Source organism: Sapajus apella, unplaced genomic scaffold (genome assembly GCF_009761245.1).
Source record: "Sapajus apella isolate SASKATOON/1434 unplaced genomic scaffold, GSC_monkey_1.0 scaffold143, whole genome shotgun sequence".
Classification (NCBI taxonomy): domain Eukaryota; kingdom Metazoa; phylum Chordata; class Mammalia; order Primates; family Cebidae; genus Sapajus; species Sapajus apella.
The window spans coordinates 1,485,956-1,510,040 of record NW_022437083.1 but is presented as its reverse complement, the minus strand read 5'-3'; the positions used below and the strand labels follow the sequence as shown (position 1 = coordinate 1,510,040).

Sequence of the window (24,085 nt, the reverse complement as noted above, 5' to 3'; positions counted from 1 at the left end):
CCACTGCACTCCACCCTGGGTAAGAGAGGGAGGCTCTGTCTCAAAAAAAAAAAAAAAAAAAAAAAAAAAAAAGAACTTGCCATTCCCCAACCCATTCCCACACCTGAGCCTCCTCATTGTGACGCTTCCTTTCTGGAAACAGTACATGTGGAGAGGGCCCATGAGTCTTCTCAATCAACCGAGATGCTCATTCCTGCACATTTATCCACGCTGGTCACAGTGTCTACTAAGAAGTTCCCTTGGCCGGGGGCAGTGGCTCATGCCTGCAATCCCAGCACTTTGGAAGGCCAAGGCCGGAGGGTCTCCTGAGCACAGGGGCTCAAGACCAGCCTGAGCAACAGAGGAGACCCCATCTCAAGATACAAAATGGAAAGAAAGGTCCCTTATCTCATAGCCCTTTGCCATGTCTCAGACTGAACAGTTGTGCTGATTAGGCACCTAGAGGAAAGGGTTCAAAGACTCGTGTGAGGGAGACTGCACAGAATTAAAGTCTCCAGGGGCTCACTCAAGACCAGCACCCAGCCCACATGCTTTCAGCTGGATTTGGTTAAAACTGCAATACCAATGTTCGCTTCCCCTTGGAAGTGTGGTCTCCATAAATCTAACTCGGGTCTACCAAATGTCTCGTGTAGAACACTCGGCAGGCGCTCCGTCAGTGCTCCTCAGTTCACCACCTCACTACCTGTTCTGCATTGCCTTCAGGCACGCAGGCTGCCAAGTTCCAACAAGCGCTGATACTTTGCATGCCTTGGCCATGTATACGCACACACATGTATATTTTTATATGGAGTCTCGCTCTGTTGCCAGGCTGGAGTGCAGTGGTGAGATCTTGGCTCACTGCAACCTCTGCTACCTGGGTTCTAGTGATTCCTCTGCCTCAGTCTCCTGAGTAGCCGGGATTACAGGCACACGCCACCTCACCCAGCTAATTTCTGTATTTTTGGTAAAGATGGGGTTTCACCATGTTGGCCAGGCTGGTATCGAACTCCTGACCTCAAGTAATCCACCCATCGCAGCCTCCCGAAGCGCTGGGATTACAGGCGTGAGCCGCCGCACCCACCTGGACTTTACCACATCCTGCACGCACATTTCAGTGTAAACAAATGAAGCACAAAGTATAATATGAAGTTGCGTCAGGCAAGGCAAAGAATGCCAGCGTGCCTGAAGGATGCGGAAGGCTCACAAAAGGCCAGAAACCAACAGGAACTGGGAGACGGGACGGGGAAGAGAAACAGTCCGGGCGGTGAGCTCAACAATGAAGTCCTCTGTCTGCCGGTCACACCTCAAACCCTTCACCTGAGAGCTGCCTCGCCTCTTCTTGCCCCATAAAGACAAACACTTCCCTGGTCGATACCAGAAATGTGATCTTTAATTTTAAAGAATACTCTCTGCCATAAGAAAAAGCAAGAAGTCATAGCAAATGGGTATAAAAAAAATAGTTCAAATGAGACCTGGTATCTGACAGCATAACAGGGTGGTTACAGGTAACAGGAATTTATTCCACATTAAAAATAACTAAAAGTGTGATTGGAACGGTTATGACACAAAGGAATGACAAACGCTTGAGGTGATGGCGCCCTTGTCTTTCTCCCTGCCTCCACCTTCTTTTTCTGAGACAGGTCTCGCTCTGTGGCCTGCGCTTGAGTGGGGTGGTGCAGTCACAGCTCACCACAGCCGCACGCTCCTGGGCTCCGGCAGCCCTCCCGCTTCGGCCTGCTGAGTAGCTGGGACCACAGGCATGCGCCACCACGCCTATGTAACTTTTGGAATGCACCTTTGGGCAAAGCTTGCCTCTGCCTCAGTTACAGAGTCTAGATTTCTGTAGAGACAGGGTCTCACTCTGTTACCCAGGCTGGTCTCAAACCCCTGGCCTCAAGCAATCTCCCACCTCAGGCTCCCAAAGTATTTGGATTACAGGCGTGAGCCACAGTGCTCAGCCTGATACCCCGTTTACCCTGATGTGATTATTAGGCATCATCTGCCTTTATCAAAGTATCTCACGTACCCCATAAATACATTCACCTACTCTGTACTCACAGAAATTAAACATAAAGAGAAGTTCGATGAAAAATATTTACAGATGAAATGAAAATTTAAACAAAAACGTTATTGTAGCGTCTCTAGTTTTTTCTCTTTAATTTTACTAAGGCAACAGGCTGGTTGGGTTTTTCTTTTTTTTCCTTTCTTTTTTTTTCCATTTACTTATTTTATTGCATTGCAGGTTTTGGGAATTACAAGAATGAAAAAAACCTCCCATTTCTCTAGCCAAAATATGGTAAGTGTTTACTTCTAAACACAAGAAAGCAGGCCAGGAGTGGCAATGCATGTCTGTAATCCCAACCCTCTGGGAGCCCACAGTGGGAGAATCAGGAGTTTGAGGCCAGCCTGGGCAACATGGTGACACCCATCTTTACAAAAAAAAAAAAGAAACAAGAAAACCGCTAGAGGACGGCCACCGATTAAACTACAACGAGAAAAAGAGCCCGCAAACAAGTAACTGAGGCCCTTGGAAATAAGCCGTTAAAAGAGCTACTAGTTCCTTTATTCCCCAGGAAATGAGGCGAGCTAGGGCTCCTTCTAACTGCGGGCTCCCTCTCCTCACTGAGCTTTAAAAGCACAGACTTAAAAAGACCGTAACTCGAGGCTCAGCCCCTTTTCACCAATGAACTCCTGCAGTGACTGGCACACCCACTAGAGATTCCAACAGCCTGCCGCCTACGCGTAGCAACTGACTCACCCCATTCACCAAGTTCCAGGTAAAAAGCGTGACTAAGGGGCCAGTGGAATCCCCTCTCTAACTGAGGAGGAGGCAGGCTTTGCCCAGAGGTGCAGCCCAGGCAGCCCAGGCGAACCTCAGCATCCTCCTCACCTTAGAGCCAGGGCAGACTCCCGGCCGGCGGAGGGCTGTGCTTTGCGTCCTGAGGAAATCCCCCGGCACCTGCCTGCCTGCCGGTGGCGGCCGTGCAAACCACAGCACGAGAACAGAAGAAACGGCCGAAGCCCAGGAAAGGCGCGGCACAGCGCAGCTGCCGCAGGACTGGGACAGTGGGACTTTAACCGGGACACCGCCTAGTTCCAGGAAAGGCAGTGACTCAGGCGTGAGTCTTACCGGAACAGGGACAGAATGGCATTACACACGGAACACACAGACACAAACAGACTGTTGCCATGACCAGGCTTTAAACATGAAACAGGCTGGGTGCAGCGGCTCACGCCTGTGACCCCGGCACTCTGGGAGGCCAAGGTGAGAGCAAGATTCACATAAACAGTGACCGTGCTGCTGCAGTGGGGTTCTAATTTTTGGTTTGCTTTTTTGAGACGGAGTCTCGCTCTGGTGCCCAGGCGGAGTGCAGTGGCGCGGTCTCGGGTCACTGCAACCTCCACCTCCCGAGCCCAAGTGATCCTCCCACCTTAGCCTCCCCAGCAGCTGGGATTACAGGCACACATCACCATACCTGGCTAATTTTTGTATTTTTTGTAGACACAGGGTTTGGCCGTGCTGGTAAGGCTGGTCTCAAACTCCTGTGCTCAAGTGATCCACCTGTCTTGGCCTCCCAAAGTGCTGGGGTTCACAGGCGTGAGGCCCTGCACCAGGCCAGGAAGACTGAGCCTCAGAGTTTAAGATCAGCCTTGGCAATACAGGGAGATCCCATCTCTACAAAAAATAAAAAATAAATATTCATCCAGCTGGATGCACAGAACAAACGAGCCTGGGGGGTGACTCCTACACCTGGGGTCGGCAAGGGCACAGCTGACTGGGGAGGGGGTTGGGGTCGGCTTCAAAGGTCCCTGGTGGGCCCTGCAGCGCAAGACTGAGAAGCAGGAAGAAACCGAGGCAGTGAAACGGCAGAGAGGGCCGGGCGGGGGGAGCAGGGGCCACGTCCCCAGAGACGGTGGGGGGAAGAGGAGGGTTCAGGACCTCGAGGACCTCAGAGAGAGGCTGAGGGGATCACAGAGGGCTCGGACGGGGCAGCTGCAAGGAAGACTGGAGCAGAGAGAACGGAAGACCTCACTGCCGAGGCCCCAGGAGCTTGAGGGGTGGCCTTGGAATGACAACAAAGGCACGGGTTTGGAACCCCTCTCAGAAGACTCGATGACTTGAACAAGGGGTGATGAGTGGGCACCAGAAGCACTTTGCAAGCTCTGGAGGGCACTGCTGGGGGAAACGGACGCCGTAGCCAGGGGCCAGCAATAAACCACTGTCAAAGTCAGCAGTGCCAACTAGGGCAGCCTGCCGCGTGGCTGACACCAAAGATGGCCACTACGGGCGTGGCGCCGAAGGCTGAAGTCCGGTGCCCCAAATACCACCCTGACACCGTCACACGGCCAAACACCCTGACATCGTTTCTGATGAGTCTGTGACCTCCCTACTTCAGAGGACCGAACAGGAGTGGATTGCAGGACCAGGATGAGAAAGCTGATGTGCAGAGGCAGAAACATGGGGAGAGAGAGACATAAAAACGGTGAGAGAATTCCACACACCCCAAAGAAACCTTCCGAAGCAGGCGGATCACGAGGTCAAGAGATCGAGACTGGCCTGGCCAACATGGGGATACTCTGTCTCTACTAAAAATATAAAAATTAGCCGGGCGTGGGGGCACACACCTATAGTCCCAGCTACTCGGGTGGCTCAGGCAGAAGAATCGCTTGAACCCTGGAGGCTGAGGTTGCGGTGAGCCGAGATCTCGCCACTGCACTCCAGTCTGGGCAACAAAGTGAGACTCTGTCTCAAAAAAAATAAAACCTCTGGGAAAAACAGTGTGACCCCGTTTCTGCCTGAGCTTCAACTCTGACCTCCCACTGGCTGAAAACAGTAACAATGATTTCTGTGTCCGCCACATCACAGTCACACACCCCAAAGTCATTCCAGAGTCTAGAGGAGGAGCAAGGGTCTAGACAGCATCTGTCCATTTAAGGCCTGATTCAGGGGATGGGTGGAGTATTAATGATGGGCACATATTCCATAAACACTAAGAACCCACCATGCTCCGGCCTGTCCCCGGCCTGTCCCCGGCCTGTCCCCGGCATGCAGATACACACACCATACTCGGCTGTTTCTAGAGGCCTTCACAGCACTGAATTCTCAACTTGCAGTAGAATATCAGAAGAGATTCAGAAAACCACAGACTCTAAAATGCAGGCAGCTCACCCAATCTTAAGCAACTTTCTTCAATGTTTCTTGCCATGCTTATTTTGCTTACGTCCATGCTGACACTGCATAACATTCCACTAACCTACGTAAAAACTTAAAATACATTAGGAAGACACAGATGATGATATGTTTTTCTGACATTTTTGGATACCCTAAAATATATCAATGTTCCAGGATTTTTTTTATACTTACAACTGGATATTCTACCAAGTATTTAAACGCAGCACATTTGGTGTCATTCGTATATTCCTTTAAACACATAAAATACCTGCACAAAATTACAGCTGTACCGGCCAACACAGCTACCAGTTCAAAAGGTAAAGCCATTAAATGACAGCCCGAAAGAGCCCACTTTCCGAGATTCCTGACTGAAGCAGGCAGTAAGGCACGGTTAACCAGGATCCATGGAAATCAGGACCTTATAAACAACTCTTGCCGTCCCCTGGAGCACTTACCTCCTCAAGAAGCCGAGTGACAGCATCTATGTCATTATATGTCTTAGTCATCTGGCCAACTCTTTCAGCACATAAAACTGTAAGAAATAAAAGCGACAATGAGATTCCCGATGTCACAAACCTGCCAAACAAACACCTCACGTAAAAAAGAGCCCCTAGCGTCGCTGCGCGTCAGGCACGGAGGGGCGCCGGCTCTGCTGCGTTGAACCCGCACGGTAGGCACACCACCAGACCCCATTCCCAGTTCCAGTGACTGCAGGGTGAGTCTGCAGGAAGGGGACGTGCAAGCCCTGAGAAACCTTCACATGCTCTGTCTGTGTGTGTGAGCAGGTGCTGAGGGTGAGGCGATGCAGGGGAAGGAGGTCCGGCCTCACAGATACTCAGCAAACTGGACTGGGGGGCGGGCCCCAGCACAGCCACCCATGTGTGAATGATCAGAATGACCTGGACTCCGCTGACCACACAGACCCGGCCACAGGAACGGAGCGGGATCCTTCGGAAAGCAGCTGTTGGCATAATTGTTCAACAATAGTCCGAAACTGGTCATTTCATAATGGCGCAGCCCCTCCTCCCCAAGTGGCCTACATTCTAAGGTGATGCAACCAGCTCCATACCATGAAAACTAGCCTGTTATTTTGTAAACATACATTAAAAAGACTGCTACGATTGCCCAGACACACATACACATGCACATGCACTGAGAGTGCTATTTCATCACATGCACAATTCACTGTGGTCGTAAGAGTCTGCACACAAGCACTTTGGGACGACGTGTCTTTGTTCTCCTTCCGTTGAAGAAATGGGTTGTGAAACAAAAGAAGGCTTTTGTCTGCTAAAGATACATCAGGGTTGTTTTATTTTAAATCAATGACAAGGAATTGATTTGCAGTTCAACAAACACCAAGAAGGTAGCATAAGTTTTATTCTATGGGGGGAGGAGTGAATACGGATGGATTTATGGCCAGCGTGCAAACGTTTCTGAAACCTGCCACTTTGGGACGAAATAAATAACTTCTCAGTAATGCTCTGTAACTAAGGCTCTAGTGAATAATTCTGTTAAGAGTCAAAGCTTTCCTGATGACCCACATTCAGTGACAGCCCGTGCGACACATTTGGGAATTGAAGCGTATTACTAAGTCAAACTCAGCAGTGTTACAAATGGCAAACGGCAACTGGAATTCAATAGGTCTCTGAATATTTTATTAAATGCAAGTAGAGATCATCCTAGCAAATTAGCTCAGAGAAATCGGATCTGCTGGAGTGATTCTCTAGCTTAGGGAGGAGACCTGAAATCTGGTTCTAAATCTGAAACCCTCCCAAGACAGCACCACCAGAGCCAGCAGACAGGACCCCTCCACCCAGCACTTTCATGAGATCCTTCTTGTCCAAGACGGGGAAATATGGTGCGTCCGACAGAGCTGCCAGGGAGGGGCAGCAAGGGAGATGTGTAAGAGTAGCTTTAAACCAGGATCTAACTTGATGTAGATGAAGTCCAGCTCAGATTGCTCTAGATAGTCCACCAGCTCGAGGTCACACAAGTGCTTCAGACTCCTATGCCACCAACCAAGTTACTTCTTTTCACACACAGCTGTGATGGTCTGCAAGAGCGCAGCTCAAAACCCCGGCCCCCGGCCAGCACCCAATGCCCCTGCAGCACCTTGTACCTTGTATACGCCAGGCAACAGCCCGCAGCAGTTAGGTGGCCTCTGTGTTTACATTTGTGTTGTCACCTGATGACCTGCTAATCACCCCCCTAACTGGCCCCCACTCTCCTCAAAGGACTGAGTCCTCCACTTTCCTGGGGAAAAAAGGAAACTGGGCTACATTTTTAACTAACCCGGCTCTATTCTCTGTATGACAAGATTCAGAGCTGCTGTTTCTCCGACCCTGTATTATTTAGAGATAACACTCAAATTTTTAAGGCTGAGTTTTGAATTGAGATAACTGTAATTATTCATATAGTCAGTCATGGGTAGATAACCACAAGCAGACGCAAGAAATAACACAGAGGGGGCTGGGCGTGGGAGCTCACGCCTGTCATTCCAGCACTTTGGGAGGCTGAGGCGGGTGGATCACCTGAGGTCAGGAGTTTGAGACCAGCCTAGCCAACATGGCGAAACCCCGTCTCCACTAAAAAAAAAAAAAAAATACAAAAAGTAACCAAGTGTGGTGGCACACACCTGTAGTCCCAGCTACTCGGGAGGCTGAGGCAGGAGAATCGCTTAAACCCAGGGGCAGGGGCAGAAGCTGTGCCACTGAACTGCAGCCTGGGCAGTGGAGCGAGACTCCATCTCAAAAAAAAAAAAAAAAAAAAGGAAGGACTAATACAGAGGGATCCTGTACACCCTGTGTCCAGCCCCCCCAATGGTAACATTCTGCAAGACCATAATATCCCCAGCAGGATATCAGCACTGATATGCCCATGACTTTTCCTCACAGTTCCCATTTCACTCACACTCATTTGTGTGCACGTGTGTGTACGAGGCTCTATGTAATGTTACCACCTATGTTGGTTCACACATCTACCACTTACAAGGATCCCATGTGTTGCTCTTTTATAAAGCTTTAAAATATTTTTAAAATTGAACCCAGTAAAATGCACACCTGTCTCTACTAAAAACACAAAAGTTAGCCAGCCATGGCGACAAGAGGCCTGTAATCCTAGCTCGGGGGGCTGAGGCAGGAGAACTTCTTGGACCCAGGAGGTAGAGGCTGCAGTGAGCTGACGGTAACTATGGCCAGGTACCATTCATAGCCCTCCACAGAGATTATTTCATGTAATCTTCAGAGCAATACTATGAGGGGTAAGCGCTTACACTAACACCATTTTACAACAGAAAACTAAGGCTCAGAGAGGCTGAATAACTCGCACAATGTCGCACAGCTAGCAGGTGGCAAATTTCAAAATAACAAACTTTCGGTCAGGGCAGCAGTTAACATTGACGGTTCCCCTATTATGTCAAGGGATTTAACATGCTTTCTCGATCAATCTTCACAGCAACCCCACAGGGTGGGCACTGCTGCAATGACTGCTTCACAGACAGGAAAACTGAGGCTCTGAGACGTTAGGAATCTGGATACTGAGGACCCAACTGAGGTCACAGAGAATGAGGCTGCATTGCAGGGGCCGCACCTGGGCCAGTCTGCTCCTGGACTAAAATGGAGGACCCTAAAGGACACGAGAACAAGGCGCAAAGCAAGGATGTGCAGGAGGTGTGTAAACAGAGTGGATGTGCAGGAGGTGTGTAAACAGAGTGGATGTGCAGGAGGTGTGTAAACACAGTGGATGTGCAGGAGGTGTGTAAACAGAGCGGGCAGCATTTGGGGCTAGGGGAAGGAACCCTGAGCTTGGGCTCAGAGGCTTAGGTTTTCACAGGAGACTCTATCCCAGTCACGGGGCTCTGAGCAGCCATCAGGTAACTTGTGTTTTGGAATTCCTCTTCCAAGAAATAAGGAAGCAGGCGTGAGACCCATGAGGGTGGGAAATAACACACCACGCCTTCAGACAGCATGACAGCTGCAGGTCGTGCTTCTCAGATACCAACTTTCTAGACACTAAATCTACAATACGCCGTGGTCAATTTCTCTCTCTACAAGAATGTATTTCAAGGAGAAGTTCCATTTCTGACCCAAGGAGTGCTACCAAATAAATCCACTTCCAACCAAAAGATGTGGCAAGAAGGAAGGGGAGGGGAGTGGAGGGGAGGGGAGGGAGGGGAGGGGAAGGGCGGGATGGGGAGGAAAGGAGGCACCATAAACCTCTATGATTTTTTTTTTAAACAGAGTCTCGCTCTGTTGCCAGGCTGGAGTGCAGTGGCACAAACGCAGCTCACTGCAACCTCCGCCTCCTGGGTTCAAGCAATTCTCCTGCCCAGCCTCCTGAGTAGTTGGGATTACAGGTGCCCACCACCACACCCAGCTAATTTTTGTATTTTTAGTAGAGACAAGGTTTCACCAGGTTGGCCAGGCTGGTCTCGAACTCCTGGCCTCAGGAGATCCACCCGCCTCAGCCTCCCGAAGTTCTGGGATTACAAGTGTGAGCCACCATGCCCAGCCTCTACAATAATTTAATATGAGAAAATTAAGGTCCATCTCCTAGAAAAAGAAGTTCGATGCACCTTGCTGCCTAGCCATCACAGTGAAGTGCACACGCCTCACCTCCGGCACCATCACGCTCACACCAAACAACCATTACCAGGCACCAGGCTCTGCACTGAACAAGGCAGGACCCCTGCCCTCCTGGGGCACGCAGAAAACAGGCAGCCTGGGGGATGGGGCTCAGAGGGTTCGAAGCCTGACAAGTCCCTTTAAGGGGTGTGGACTTAAACGGAAAGCCACCAGAGAGTTTTTGAAGTGGGGGGCATGCAATGAGATTTCTATTTCCGAAGACATTTTGGCTCCAGTGTGCAGCCATGGGGGTGGGGGGCAGGGCAGACTGACCAGCAACAAGGCTGGGGGATCGATCCAAGGAAATAAGGAAATCGTGGGTGGCAAGAAGTGGGCTCTCTCCTTGAAACGTAAGAGATAAAACTGAGTGGGAAGTAAATTAAAAAGCAGTGGATTGGGGTTTCTCTCTGGGACAGTAAGGACAGGAGAGATGTCTCCTTTGAAAATGGGCAGGAGATGGAAAATCAGAGGCAGGACGGGGCGGCCCCAAGAAACCGCTGGCTCCGGGACAGTAGCTGATGACCCTCTGCAGTCACGTGCCAGACAGAGGGCTGCCCACAACACACAGGGCAAGACGCCCGCCTGACAGAAACACCCTCCTAGAGCCGGAGGAGGGAGATTTTTGGTTTGGGAGAATCCACTTAGAGGTAAGAGGAGAATCAAGTCCTTCTTGGTATGGCAGGTCAAGTAAGGAATTACAAAGCCAAACTGGAAGAGGAGCCCTGGGCAGGCTGGGCAGAGGGAGGAGACACAGGGTTGGCTATCTCAGCCAGTGGGGACAGGGGGATGGAGGTGGGGTGAGCTCCATGGACCGCCCTAGTCTGAAAACCAGTAAAGCAACTTTTATGCAGAACTAAATCGTGCTCAAAATGGTTGTAAGAATAAACGCTGGCAGCCGTCCTCCAGCATCCAGGAGATAGCAGCCAAAAACCCCAAACATCTACAGTGCACAGGCCCAGAGCAGAACAGAACCATGCTCCTGCCTGATGCCAAGGAGATCTGGCCAGTGGGAAGCTCAGGAGTGACTGGAATTGAAGACCCCGATGAAAACCCCATGGGAAGAAGACAAAGGCGGTGTGGCACTGGGGTTTCTATCTTGACACTGTCCAGGGCTTCCGAACGAGCTGGGAGAAGTGGGAAGGAGCAGAGCTCAGGGCTGGAGCAGGTAGGAACTCAGACCCAGGCAGAAGGCAGAGCCCAGAGGCCTAACCTGAGGGGTGCTGGGTGGGCAGATCTCTACAGCTCATCACAGCAGCCTGCCCTCCCCAAACGACCCTGTGTCTCCATGCTGTATATCCAATTAACAGGCGTGACAAAAGCTTTTTTGACATTTTGGTCTTATCAGCCTTCTTTAAGAAAATAGAGTTAGAAAGACCTCCCTTCCCATTCATTGATTTTGAGAAAAACATTTTCATAACTTTGTTAGAATGAATAGCTCTCATCACTTCTTCACCTAATTCCAGACACATTCTTCCCATTGATGTCAACACTACGTATCTCTGGAGTGAATAAATGAATAAATATTTTACACACACAGGTATGTGTATGCGTGTGTGTGCGCATATAAGAAGAAAAACCTCCCAAACCCTCAAGAAGACGCTGTTTCCTTATAACTCAGAGACCAAGTAGCCACGAGTAGAAAAGATATTCAAGACTGCCTGGTATATTTCCATTTCGGGCTGTTTGCACTCTGCCTTACTTATAGGTCATTTCTTTAATTAAAACAGTGTTTTCCAAAGCTTTATTTTTAAGAAACTGAGCTCTAGCCTCCCCTCAATCATTTTTCTTCCTCTCTTCTGTACCTTAGCATCAGTGCTTTTAAAGTCAATTTTCTATGATTTTCATCACAAAAACTGCAAACTGATCGAATAAACATTCAAAGTAGGCATGTACCCCTAGCAATTCTGGTACACCCAGTTGAAACAGAGCTGGCACTTAGGCGTCAAACAAAAGAATGGTTCACAGGCCAGCTGATTACCGCTCTCTTTTGAGGAGCTGCAGCAGTCGTCAGGAAGAAAAAGCAGCACCACACCTGGCCGCTGACGTTCCAGGAAGTAAACTCAGTAACCACTTACTGCCTGCCTGCAGCATTCACAGGGGCAGAGGATGCAGGTTCAGAACCTGGCAGCCAAGCTGGGGTCCCAGAACCTGGGAGCTAAAAAGCTTTCCATAAAACTCCAGATGAGTCACCCTTCATCCAAGTTTCCAGGCATTACAAAACAGATGTCCTTCAAAGGTCTGATGAAAGCATGCAGCTTTTGAACTTAATTAGTCCCTGCTCTGCTTAATAAAGTTCCCAGCTCTGCTACCTCCTGCAAGCAGCAGCCTCAGCACCCCGGACCTACAGGAACCACCCCGACCTGGCCCAGCCTCCTCCCCTGCCATCCAAGCTCATTCTTCTCCGTAGCTCCTCCACAGCTGGTGATGCCACCCTCAGAGGTCTGGGCTGGCACCTGTATGCCTACTGTTTCCTTCTCGTGTGGACTGGACTGTCTTTCTCTCACTTCTCCATCTGGGAATTTCCTGCTCTTCCCATAGGCCAAAAGGAAGGTGCCTCCCTATAGCTGATTCCCAATCCAAGGGTCCGCTCTTCTGCCCCCTTTTGTAAGATCTGTAGTTTTTATGGTCTGCCCAGACACCTAGGGCAGGCTGATTTCTCAAAGCACTTCCGGTGAGGGGAACATCTTTACATGGCTGTTGTGACTTAGCTTTCAGCAGTGATGCTCACTTGTCTCTGCCAGACCCAGTGCTGGGTAACTTACACTTTCATCCCCACGCTTTATATGACAGGGAAACCGAGGCTCTGAGAAGTCACATGAATTGTCTGAGGTCACAAACACTTTTTAAGGTCTCCTAAGTATCTGCTCAAGATAGATGAAACTGTATATGCACACAGAGACATAAACATACATACATCAGCATTCATAGCAGCATTATTCATTATAGCCAAAAAGTCCCTCAACTGGAGGATGAATAAACACAATATGGTATGTCCATACAAGGGGGTGCTACTGAGACATAAAAAGAAACGAAGTTCACGTATGCTACAGCATGCAAAACCCTTATGCTCAGTTTAAAAAGACACAAGAATACCACGTATTGTATGAGTCCATTCATATAATGTATAAGGAAAGGCAAATTACAGAGATAGAAAGTAGATCACTTCACCGGGCACCGTGGCTCACGCCTGTAATCCCAGCACTTTGGGAGGCCGAGGCAGGTGCATCACCTGGGGTCAGGAGTTTGAGACCAGCCTGGCCAACATGGAGAAACCCTGTCTCTACTAAAAATACAAAAATTAGCTGGGCATGGTGGCACACGCCTGTAATCGCAGCTACACGGGAGGCTGAGGCAGGAAAATTGCTTGAACCCGGGACGCAGAGGTTGCAGTGAGCTGAGACCACTCAACTGCACTCCAGCCTGGGTGGCAGAGTGAGACTCCGTCTCAAAAAATAACAGCAATAAGCAAAAGAAAAATCCCTTGAGCCCAGGAATTTGAGAGCAGCCTGGACAACACGGCAAAACCCCATCTCTACAAAAAATAAAAACATTAGCCAGAAATAATGGCATACCTGCAGTCCTAGCTACTCAACAGGCTGAGGTGGGAAGATGCCCTGAGCCAGGAGGGAGGTTACGGTGAGCCGAAACTGCGCCCCTGCACTCCAGCCCGGGTGACAGAGTGAGACCCCGTCCCAAAAAAACAAAGAGAAAGCAGCTGAGTGGGTGCCTAGGACCCGGAGCGGGAAACGGCAGCTGACTGTACACAGGCACACAGGACCTTCGCTGGGGAACGCCAAGTCTAAAACCGAATTATGCTGCTGGTCTCACAACTCAGTGAAGTTTAGGAAAACGTTTGAGTTGTCTAGTTAAAACGGGTGATATTTAAGTTACCAAATAAATAACACGCAAGCAAGCAGCCTCCAACCATGCCATATTCCAGCCACTTCCCCATCACACGGCAATGTAAAAATACCACTGCATTGTCTCAACCCCACTAAGAAACCAACACGATAAACAGCACATAAAGGTACTAATCTGCCCCACTTAGACTATTTTAAAATTAGAGAATTGTCATTAAATAAAATTTAGTCCGATCGCAGAAATGGTTTCCTGATACAGCCATAACTGAGAAGAATTTGACTTTGAACTCTTCCAAGGCACACACCTCTTCTATCTTCTCTCCCAAGTTATGGCCACCTCCTTGAAGTCTTGGCCAAGTCCCTCACTTGCCTGTTGACCTTCAATATTTATCTTCAAAATAATTTAGACTTGATCAAATAGTCCTAGTGAACTGACTACTCACCCCTAAGACACACATTACTTGGCTTTAGAAACGAAACAAAACGTAGCTATTTTGATGAAGACTTTGAAGTGGCCACTGGAACAGGGTGAGGGCCCACAGTGCTTGGTAATGAAAAATGATGCTCGTGACGCAGCAATCACGGCAAAAAGAAAGAACAAATTCTTTTTGTTCTTATCTCCATGTCATCGTGTCAAAAGTGGCTACAGCAGGACAAACCCCCAAACGCTTACAAACATCTCTTCCCACCTGGGCTGTCCAGGTCACGTGAAGGCAGCCAAGAGCATTCTCATTTGAGGCCAGACACACAGCTGTATTAGAAAAAAAAAAACAAAAAGAAAGAAAAAAAGCAAAGCAAAGCTGTGTTCTACTTGCAAAGAACATCTCCTTTCTAACCAACACCCCAGAGAGGGATGAGAACACAAAAAGCCTGGTGTGTGTCACAGTACCCACATCAGCACGAGTCCTGGGGAGTCTGTCCTGACCACAAGGCTCCCCGCAAAAAACAAGCGGCACAAAGAGACAGGGAGATGGGAAGTTGCTAAGTCAGATGCATTAAAAGGATGGCGTCAGCTAAGTGGCTGTGGTCCTAGGCAGAAGCAAATGGGCTGACCGCTACCGCTCCTCCCAGCGGAGAAGCGCTGGCTTCCCACACTGCCTCGGGCCTGTGTGGCATTCTGACAAAGGCACATGAGCAGGTCACGGGGACAGCAGTGGGGGCAGAGGCCAGCCCAGGGCCAGGCCCACTCCGAACAGTGGTCTGTACGTGCATTACCCCTGTCCACGTGGAGCCTGGCCTCTCCACAGGAGGCAGGAGCATGGTGTCACCTGCCAGGGACAGAGACCAACACAGCACAGCTCCGGCTTCCTTTCATTGCTTATCAGTATCACTATTAACTGAGCTACAGTGTGACTCACATTCTTATGCCTTGTAGGCGAAGCGCAGGGCCCCAACACAAGCTATTCAACAGCAGAGAAGAATCAGTGAAATGAGTATACTATGACGGAGCATCTACAATGTACCAGCTGCTACCCCAGGCATTTTACAAGAATTATTTCACTTAAAACTCAGAAGAACCCACAACATAGATAGGATCCTCATTTAACAAACCAGACCGAAAGGCCAGCGGCTAGCCCAAGGTCAAGAGAGACAGAACCCTGGACTTGGACCAGGCTTGCTGGATGCTGTGATCATCGTCCCGCCCCAGACTGGAAATACCAGTGTTGATCTACAGTGCCCATTTGTCACCGAGACATTTAGCGAGGCAGTAGCCAGACGGCTTGCTCTGGGCCCCGGACCACGAGGCTGGTACTCTGTTAGGAGCTGCCGGCATGTCACCTCCATTAGCGTCTACATCCATCCTATGAGGAAAATGTTACTATCACCCCATTTTAGAATAAAGGAACTGCCCAAGGTTACAGAGCTGTTATGGAAGGGCCTGCTCTGTCTGACCCCCACATTGTACAGAGCTGTTATGGAAGGGCCTGCTCTGTCTGACCCCCACACTGTACAGAGCTGTTATGGAAGGGCCTGCTCTGTCTGACCCCCACGCTGTACAGAGCTGTTATGGAAGGGCCTGCTCTGTCTGACCCCCACGTTGGAGCTCTCAATGTCTGTTGAGTAAATGAATGAATCCTACCCTCAAGGAATTCCTGACCTAGCTGAGAAGGAAAGGCGCATGCACAAACTGGCATAACAGAGGAGCCCGCAGAAAGTGCCAGGTGGGCAACACTGCTAGGCAGCTCAGAGGACAGAAGAAAGCTGGGGGTGGCAAAGGGCCACGGGACAGCCCCCAGAAGTGGGCAGAGCGGCAAAGGACCCCAAAATACAGACATCGTGAGCAGGCTCTTTGTCCATGGCCAGGCTTGGGGCGATGCTGGTACCCTCTATTAGGAGAACCACCAGAGTTCCTGACCCCACGGGAGGCCTGTGTGGGGTAGGCATGGATATTGAGAACCAAGCCCCGAGCAGAGACCAGGACGACGGAAACCATGACCAAGAGACCTCTGTAAGGGTGCTGCAGGGGGTACTGACACGCCAGGTCAGCTCCTCCTCCAACTCTGACCCAACAGGAGAGCCGTGCACAGCACCCTGGACGCTGCCGGTGACAGTGTTAACAAAGGCCCAGGACTCCGGCCCCTTCTCTGGGACATTCCCAACTCCACAGCCCAGAAAAGCCTGAGGTATCCCAAGCACCTCGGGAACACAGCACATCGGGACCCAGTCGCCCCACGGCCCAGTCCTCTCTCTGAAGGCAGGAGTGCTCTCCCAGCTGGAGACACATGCCCTCCCCGTGCTGCCGCCCCAGCCTCACCTGGGAACCAGCCAGCTGGAGAATCTGAGCGGCCAGCAGGTGCGGCCATTGGACAGAGACGCAGGAGGCTCTGGGTTCCCATGACTGACTGGCATTTTTTCCACCCATGTTTTTCCAGATGATCATGTCTGCTTAGTGTTCAACACCTGAAAGCTGCCCTTTGTGCAGAAGACTGTCTGCCGACTCACACTCTTAGCAGCCAGCCCTAGGGAGACCAGGATGCATTCTCCCTCCTGCAGCCCGTGTTCTCAGGGAACCTGAGCTTGGTAATGAGAACACCCAGCCAACTCCAGACCATTGCACATCTCTTTCCAAGTCACACCTTCTCCTGAGCAATCCTGAGTAACATTTGCTAGAAATTTAGCGATTCACCTTGCAAATGGGTAATCGCTTTGGAAGTGCCCCAATGAGAAGAAATTAGGATGTCAGGCTTCTTGATGCATTTCATTTAAAAAAACAAAAACAACAACAACACTGGGAATGTGCCAGGTAACAGGCCACAAGAAAGTGACCGTGAAACTTCCCTTTTTCCACTGTTTTCCTCATACAGATGCCCAGGCACTGAGACGGGGCGGGACCCACTATTTCATTCACACAGTTCAGCCCTCTGGATCTCACAGTGAGGAGAGGGATAGAAAAAGCAGACAGAGCCTGACTCTAAATATGCCACTAAGCACCTGACGTCAATTGTGCTTTCTCATTGTGGAAGTTTTCAGTTGCCAGACGACACAGGGCCTGGATATTTCCTCTCCCTGGAAAGACAGTGAGAGCCAAGTCATCTCCTGCTGCCTGGCCTTCCAGGAGCACCCACCTCCTAGGATAAGAGGATCAGTGAGATAATTCAAGGGAAAGGCCTAGAACTCTGCCAGCTTAGTGCCTGGTTGTGGCAAAACGGAGTCCCACAAGGCAAGGCAAAGGCCCTGCTCCGTGCTTACAGCTGGGGGGCTCTACACGAGTGCAAACTACCTGAGCCTCAGTGCTTGTAGAATGAGTGTTTACCTGAAAGCCTGTTTTAAAGATTAAATGAGTAACATAAGAAAGTGCCTAGTATCCTACAAGGTGACCTGGGGAGAATGGCAAATGTATCCTGTATCCACAACTATCAGAGCAACTCAAATACTAATTGTGTCTTACAGATTTCAACCAAAAGCACCTTTTAGACAAGTTGACAATGTAGAAACACCTCAAAATCCAGGTAACACAGTCAGATCCAAATCCACACATATTTTCACTACTCACAGAGCATTTCTACTTCACAGGTGGGACTGGCTTTCTGTGCGACCGTGAGAGAGAAAAATGGGGTCCTGCCCAGCTTGCTCTGAGACACGCGACATGTTTCCGGCAAAACTGGCCGTGACGCCAAACGTTCTCAGTTTCTGTCTTTCTGATCTGCACCACAGCCTGGCGTCTTTCATGTCAGGAGCAAACCTTAAAAGTGAGTCTGTTTCATTTTACAAAGTAAACTAAGCATGTTGGCAATGGTGTTTTTCTTTTGAGGTTACTGTCCTAAAAATACTGTTAACACCTCTCCTACAGGACTGCTAAAAATGATTTCCTGGAGTATGAGGGAACACTGGGCAGAAGCACACAAGAGCAGGAGAGAATACACAGTAATTATCGTAAGGTGACAAATACGAGGCAAAATCTCTTCCCCGGAATCCGATTATGAGGCAGACACACCATCATCTATGAGGTGTGGATCAGCCAAGGACAATGTGCGTTGGAGTCACCCAGAGGGCGTGTTAAAACTCAGCTCGCTGGGACACGCCTGTTTCTGCTTCATTAGGTCTGGAGTGAGATCCAAGAAGGTGCATTTCTAACGAGTTCCAGGTGATGCCAACGCCGCTGCTCAGGGACCCCACTCTGAGAACTGCTGGCATCATAGCTAAGAGCATAAGAGCAGAGAGTTCTGCAGCCATTCTAAACAGGCAAGGACCACTTAACTTACCCTGTGACTTTGGACAAGTTGTTGACATTTCCTCCCATAAACCTATAAAACGGAAATAATAACAGTACTTGACCTCAAATGAATGTTTTAAAAGTTCAATGCATGAATCCACATAAAGTACTGAAAATGGTGCCAAGGACTTAGGAAGTGCACAGTGACATTCTCTAACGCCACCACCTGGCTCTCAGTTTTTTAAAAAAGTTTCATACATGTATCTATAGAAGTTTTCAGGAAAAGAAGATTTCTAACAAAAGCTTTACCAGTGGCCGTGATGGCTGCGGATGAGCACGGGGGTAATAAGACCTAAGCCTATTCACTAAAGCTGACCTCATGCCTGTATAACTAGAGTTTGTCAAATATTTTGCTGACAGGAGCTGGTCAGAAACCTGCTTATCAGATGTGGAACAAAAGACAGGACTGACGGAATCAGCCACCTCCAGAGACCCTGAGACACCTACACCCTCTCCCTGCTGCTCAACTGCATGCTTGCCTTATCGTATGCAAGCAAGCAGAATTCCAGGAGAGGAGCTGTTGCTTCGCCCCCGCCCCCCCGTCCGTGTCACACATGTCCCCTGTTAGAGCACGCCCCTCTGCTGTGCCCCAAGTCATCGACTTGAGGACACATCCCCCGTCAGTGCTGAGCCTGGCTTGGAATCAACTGTGATTCCTCTCAGTTCTAGTGGCTGTGACTTCACTTCGTTGGCAAAATACATGAAGAAAGAGAGAGAGAGACACACTCTCTCTTCATGTATTTATATATGATACATATTTATAATATGTATTTACATATATATGTATCACATACTTATATACATTATATATATGCAATGTGCACAACACAAAGTTTTTTCCTCTTAAGATATATGATACTTCTCCAGAATATTTTATAGCCTTTAATTTAGAATCACACAGATAAATGACTGTTTTTTTTTTTTTTTTTAACTCTTACCAAAATTTTTTTTTTTTTTTGAGATGGAGTTTCACTCTTGTTGCCCAGGCTGGAGTGCAGTGGCGAGATCTCGGCTCACTGCAGCCTCCGCCTCCCACGTTCAAGCGATTCTCCTGCCTCAGCCTCCCGAGTAACTTGGATTACAGGCGCCTGCCATCATGCCTGATTAATTTTTGTATTTTAAGTAAAGATGGGGTTTCACCATATTGGCCAGGCTGGTCTCAACCTCCTGACCTCAGGTGATCCATCTGCCTTGGCCTCCCTAAGTGACGGGATTACTGGCATGAGCCACTGTACCCAGCCTTATTTGTTTATATTTATACTTTATTCATTTATTTATTTTGAGGCAAGGTCTTGTTTTTGTCACCTAGCCGAGGTGACTCAATAGACACTCGCCACCACATCCGCTTAATTTTGTATGTTTAGTAGAGACGGGCTTTCTCCATATTTGTCAGGCTGGTCTCAAACTCCCGACCTCAAGTGATTGGCCCGCCGGGGCCTCCCAAAGCGCTGGGATTGCAGGCGCCACCGTGCCCGGCCAAAGCTCTGACTAGGTTTTAAGGCAGCAGCTCATCTCATACTTTAACATACATGCCCATCATCTGGACATCTTGTTACGAGGCAGATTCTGACTCAGTGGGTCTGGGCTGGGGCCTGAGCTTCTGCATTTCTAGCAAGCTCCCAGGTGATGAGGGCACTGGCAGAAGCAGCAGAGATTTAAGGGGCAGGAAGCTAATCCCGCTAAATCTGGGGGAGCTCTAGTTCTACAAGGGCAGATGGACGCCTTTCTCCTGATCCCATCCAGGGACCTAACAAATCCTCAACCCTGTCACTCCTCTCCCCTCCCCCATCTCCTTCCAGACAAGGCCAGAAGGGCACCCGCCGGAATGCAGGCCTCAGCATGGATGGGGTCCCTCACTCTCTCCTGGCTTCTCCCAGTTTCCTCCCTTCCTGCAATAAAATATTTGCAGCTGTCCTGGAGGGGAAGTGTTAACAATATTTTTAGAACAGTGACTTCAGAAGAAAAACACTTTTGGTACATGGCCGATTATAAATAATGTTGAAAACAGAAGTTCCAGCCTGGGCAATATAACGAGATCCCTGTCTCTACAAAAAAATCTCAAAAAGTAGCTGGACATGTTGGCGTGTGCCGTGGGTCCAGCTACTCACTCCTCGGGGGGCTGAGGGGGAGCCGGGAGCTGAGGCTGCAGTGAGCCAGGACTGCACCGCTGTACTGAAGCCTGCGCAGCAGAGGGAGACACAGTCAGAAAAAAGAAAGGAAAGGAAAAGGAAGGAGGAGAGAAAGGAAAAAGGAAGGAAAAAGAAAAAGAGAAGTTATCCTGAGGCAGGAAAATAGAGCCTCCTAAAGCAGCAGTTTGGAACATCATATTCTGATTGTTTTTACTCAAAGGCCCTAAAGAACATCCACATCACTGTTTAAACACCCTAATCAGCCCCCAAAGCCTCTTTCTCTAGGCTGCAGGTGAAAGTTCTGGAAGCCCAGCTAGAAAGCTCACAAACCCTCCCTTTTCCCTGCAAAGGAGCGCCTCTTGAAGAGAGCTGTCAGTGGGCTCCCAGATTTTAGTATCAGCCTTGGGCTGTTCGTTTTGAAATATTTCTAAGTTTTAAAAAATCCTTATTTCAGGTCAGTGATTAATAATTTTTTTTAAAAAAAATAAACACTGCCAGAACAAAAACATGCTTCATTCAATAAGACTCGGTCTCTTGTCCATTTACTTATCAAAACCTAGTCACAAGTTCACACCTGAATCTCTTAAAACGGAACGCTGGAATGCCACAAAGAGAAATAAAGAACAATTAGTGATATTTGCAACAACAAGGATGAATTCCAAAGACTTAGTTAAGCAACAGAGGCCAGACACAAAGGAATACACCCTGTTTGATTCCATTACAAAGATCGGGAACTCAAAACAAATCTACCGTGACAGAAGTCACAATAATTGTTTCCGGGAAGGTAGATGTAAACTGAAAGGGACCGAGGGACTTCCTGGGGAGCTGGAAATGCTGTCTCTGGGTTGCGGGGAGCGGGTCTTACAAGGATGGCTTTAAACCATTTGCGTGAGATCTCTAAGTTGTACCTCAATTAAAAAAAAATAAGAGTGCTATGAAATCAGCAGAACACTCAAGCCTATTTAGACACTCAGGAGGAAAGGATCAGATCTGAGCCAAGTACGGAATTTACCCTCTTCCAAGAGGTCCTGGGAGTCATGCTGTCTGTGGGTGGGCTTCCTCTGTTCTTCCTGGCAGTCGTATTCAAAACATTCTTCTTCCCTGCCCTTGTCTCTCAGGGACATTGCTGAAGTCACCCCACAGCCACAACATCACCCTAAGGGATCATCCTTGGGGGTGCCCCCAACCCCCTACCCAGAGGTGCCATGCCGGCCCAGGCCCCCAGGGGACACGCTGTGCCGGGCCGGGGCCGCAGACATGCCCTGTCTGAGCTGAAGTGCAGGGGTGTACACAAAGCTCCTGGCCCAGCATCAGCAGGGAAGGACCCGGAAGGGAGTGGCTCCCAGGAGCCCGGAGGAGGGGCGGGCGGGGAGAAGCACTGGGCGGAGTGGGAATGCCCGGCCAGGCGCAGGGGATTCGTGGGAAGCCCTGCAGGCAGGTGCAGGACCTCGGCTAGCTCTCCGCCTCTTCTCCCCCAGGAGCAGTGAGGAATGGTAGCTTCCGAAAGTCTCACAGCAACCCCACGGGGCAACACCAGCTAAGCCTTGGGCAGGTACACCTGTCTGAAGGTGGGGCGCTGGCGGAGGAGGTGTCCTTCTGAAGCACTGCCCAGTGCGCTCAGATGAAAGACTTCCTGTGGGCGTGCATCAGCTAAGGAGACAAACCTGACTGTGACAACAGCCAGACTGACAGTGGGAAGGAAGCAGGGGAAGGAAGGGGTCATTCCAGCGAAAGGGAAAAAACTGCAGTGACCACTGCCTCGTGAGCTTAATTCATCCCAGTCCCCTTTGATAATAACCTGCATTTTCTCTTTATCGATCTGCATTTCATAAAATCCTGCTCTTACCCTAAATCTGTGTTTCCACAGCCAAATTTATAAAGATCTCTCTCATTACTAGACCAAGATAAAAAAAAAAATCTAAAGCCTAATAGCTTGCAATGTTGCCTGCAGAAGAAGCCACAGTTCAATTGCATACCTTGATATCAATTCCTCTGTACTGTCTGATTTTGCCTGTAACAGTGAGAATGGCAGGGTCTTCCGTCAAACCCAGTGAAAGGCAGCCCCGGGCGCTGGCACGTCAGAGAATCACAGCTCATTCTGCCATCTCTGTGCTTCGGCACCACCTCACCCACATTGTGCCAGTCTCCTGCTCCTAACAGCGACACCAGGACACCTATTCTAACCTCTCTGACAAGCTAGCCATGAGAGAAGATTTTAGCAGAGGCAAGGTCTTCATACAATAACTTCCTGCACAAGTTCGTGAACTATATCTCATTCATCTTTGAATCCTCAGGGCTGAGAATTCTGCTTAGCTGGCTAAAAATGTCTGCTAAATTGAATCACTACTTCCATAAAGACTAATATGAGATCATATACAAGTGACTCTAAACAGAAAACCAGAGGACATATGCATCCTCTAGTTAATTTTTTAGAACCTGAAAATGAGAGCTGCATTTTACCATGTTAAAGATGTGTTCTTCCCACCCACCCCCCCAAAAAAAAATTCAGGCAGGGAGTTCAAAATTCCATTTGAAATACTGCATAAGCTTTAAACATAAACACACTCAAAAAAAGTTTCTTTAATCTCAATAGGTTTTATCAGATTAGGCTAATTCAATTCAGATGACAGTGGGCATGTCTATAAAGTGCTGTGAATAACACAAATGGTTATTCTGAACCCCCGGGAAGGAGGGAGAGAGGAAGAACCTCCATCTCGTGCATGATTCATTCAGCAAGTATCAGGCTGATGATAAGATGCATGGGATACTGTGCTGGCAACAGTGTATACAAAGGGAAACAAAAGCGAATTTCACGGATTCAAAAATGCTACTGAGTGACTTTACTCATTAAGTCATTTCTACTCATCTTTTAATTTGCATCGACTATCCCTATTATGAAATACACAGAGACTTACATATTCTAAATGATGTCCAAGTCTCTATATATTACATAATATTTAGAACATGACTTTATTACTTTCCCCCCAACTTTTAATTACAAAAATATTTAAAATATACAGAATAGTTCAAAGAACACTACAGTGAACACTGGCATGCCTCTATCAGAAATGAACAATGAATATTTTGTTTGGGGGGGGACATAGTTCAGATTTACAGAAAAGTTACAAGAATAGCACAGAAAACTCCTGCACAGCACTAAAAGATTCCCCAAATGGTCACACTTCCTACATTTACTTTCTCTCGACACTGAAGCATACTATTTTTAATCCACAGACCTTCCTGAGATTCCCTTCAGCTGTCCCAATAACATCCTTTATGGCAAAAGAAATCCAAGATCACATGTTTCATTCAATGGGCAGGTCTCTTAAGTCTTCTTTAATCTGGAACAATCTCTGGGTCTTTGTATTTCACGACATTGATCTTTTGAACAATACAGGCCAATTATTTTGTAGAAGGTCCCTCACTTTGGGTATTCCTGGTGTTTTCTCATGATTAGATTCTGTTTATGAACAGAAAACGAAGAGGTTACTTTCTCTTCAGTGCATCTTCTCAGGAGGTGTCTGCCGTGGAGCAATCTCACTACTGCCAATGTTAGCTTTATTTTTATTTTTCGAGACGGGGTCTCATTCTGTTGTCCAGGCTGGAGT

General features: G+C 48.7%; 1 protein-coding gene across 13 annotated transcripts in view; it reads right to left on the bottom strand.

The window, feature by feature from the left end:
* TRAK1 (trafficking kinesin protein 1) overlaps positions 1-24,085 on the bottom strand; it is a 200,575-nt gene that overhangs the window by 43,149 nt on the left and 133,341 nt on the right. For 11 of the 13 annotated variants that reach the window (XM_032264176.1, XM_032264177.1, XM_032264169.1 and 8 more), the window contains one exon: positions 5,608-5,684. In XM_032264176.1, coding sequence (XP_032120067.1) covers positions 5,608-5,658 — 51 coding nt within the window. In that variant the 5' untranslated portion in view covers positions 5,659-5,684. Of the gene's footprint in view, positions 1-5,607; positions 5,685-21,489; positions 24,020-24,085 lie in introns of those variants that run through there. The other 2 variants (XM_032264173.1, XM_032264181.1) reach the window with 2 other exon arrangements.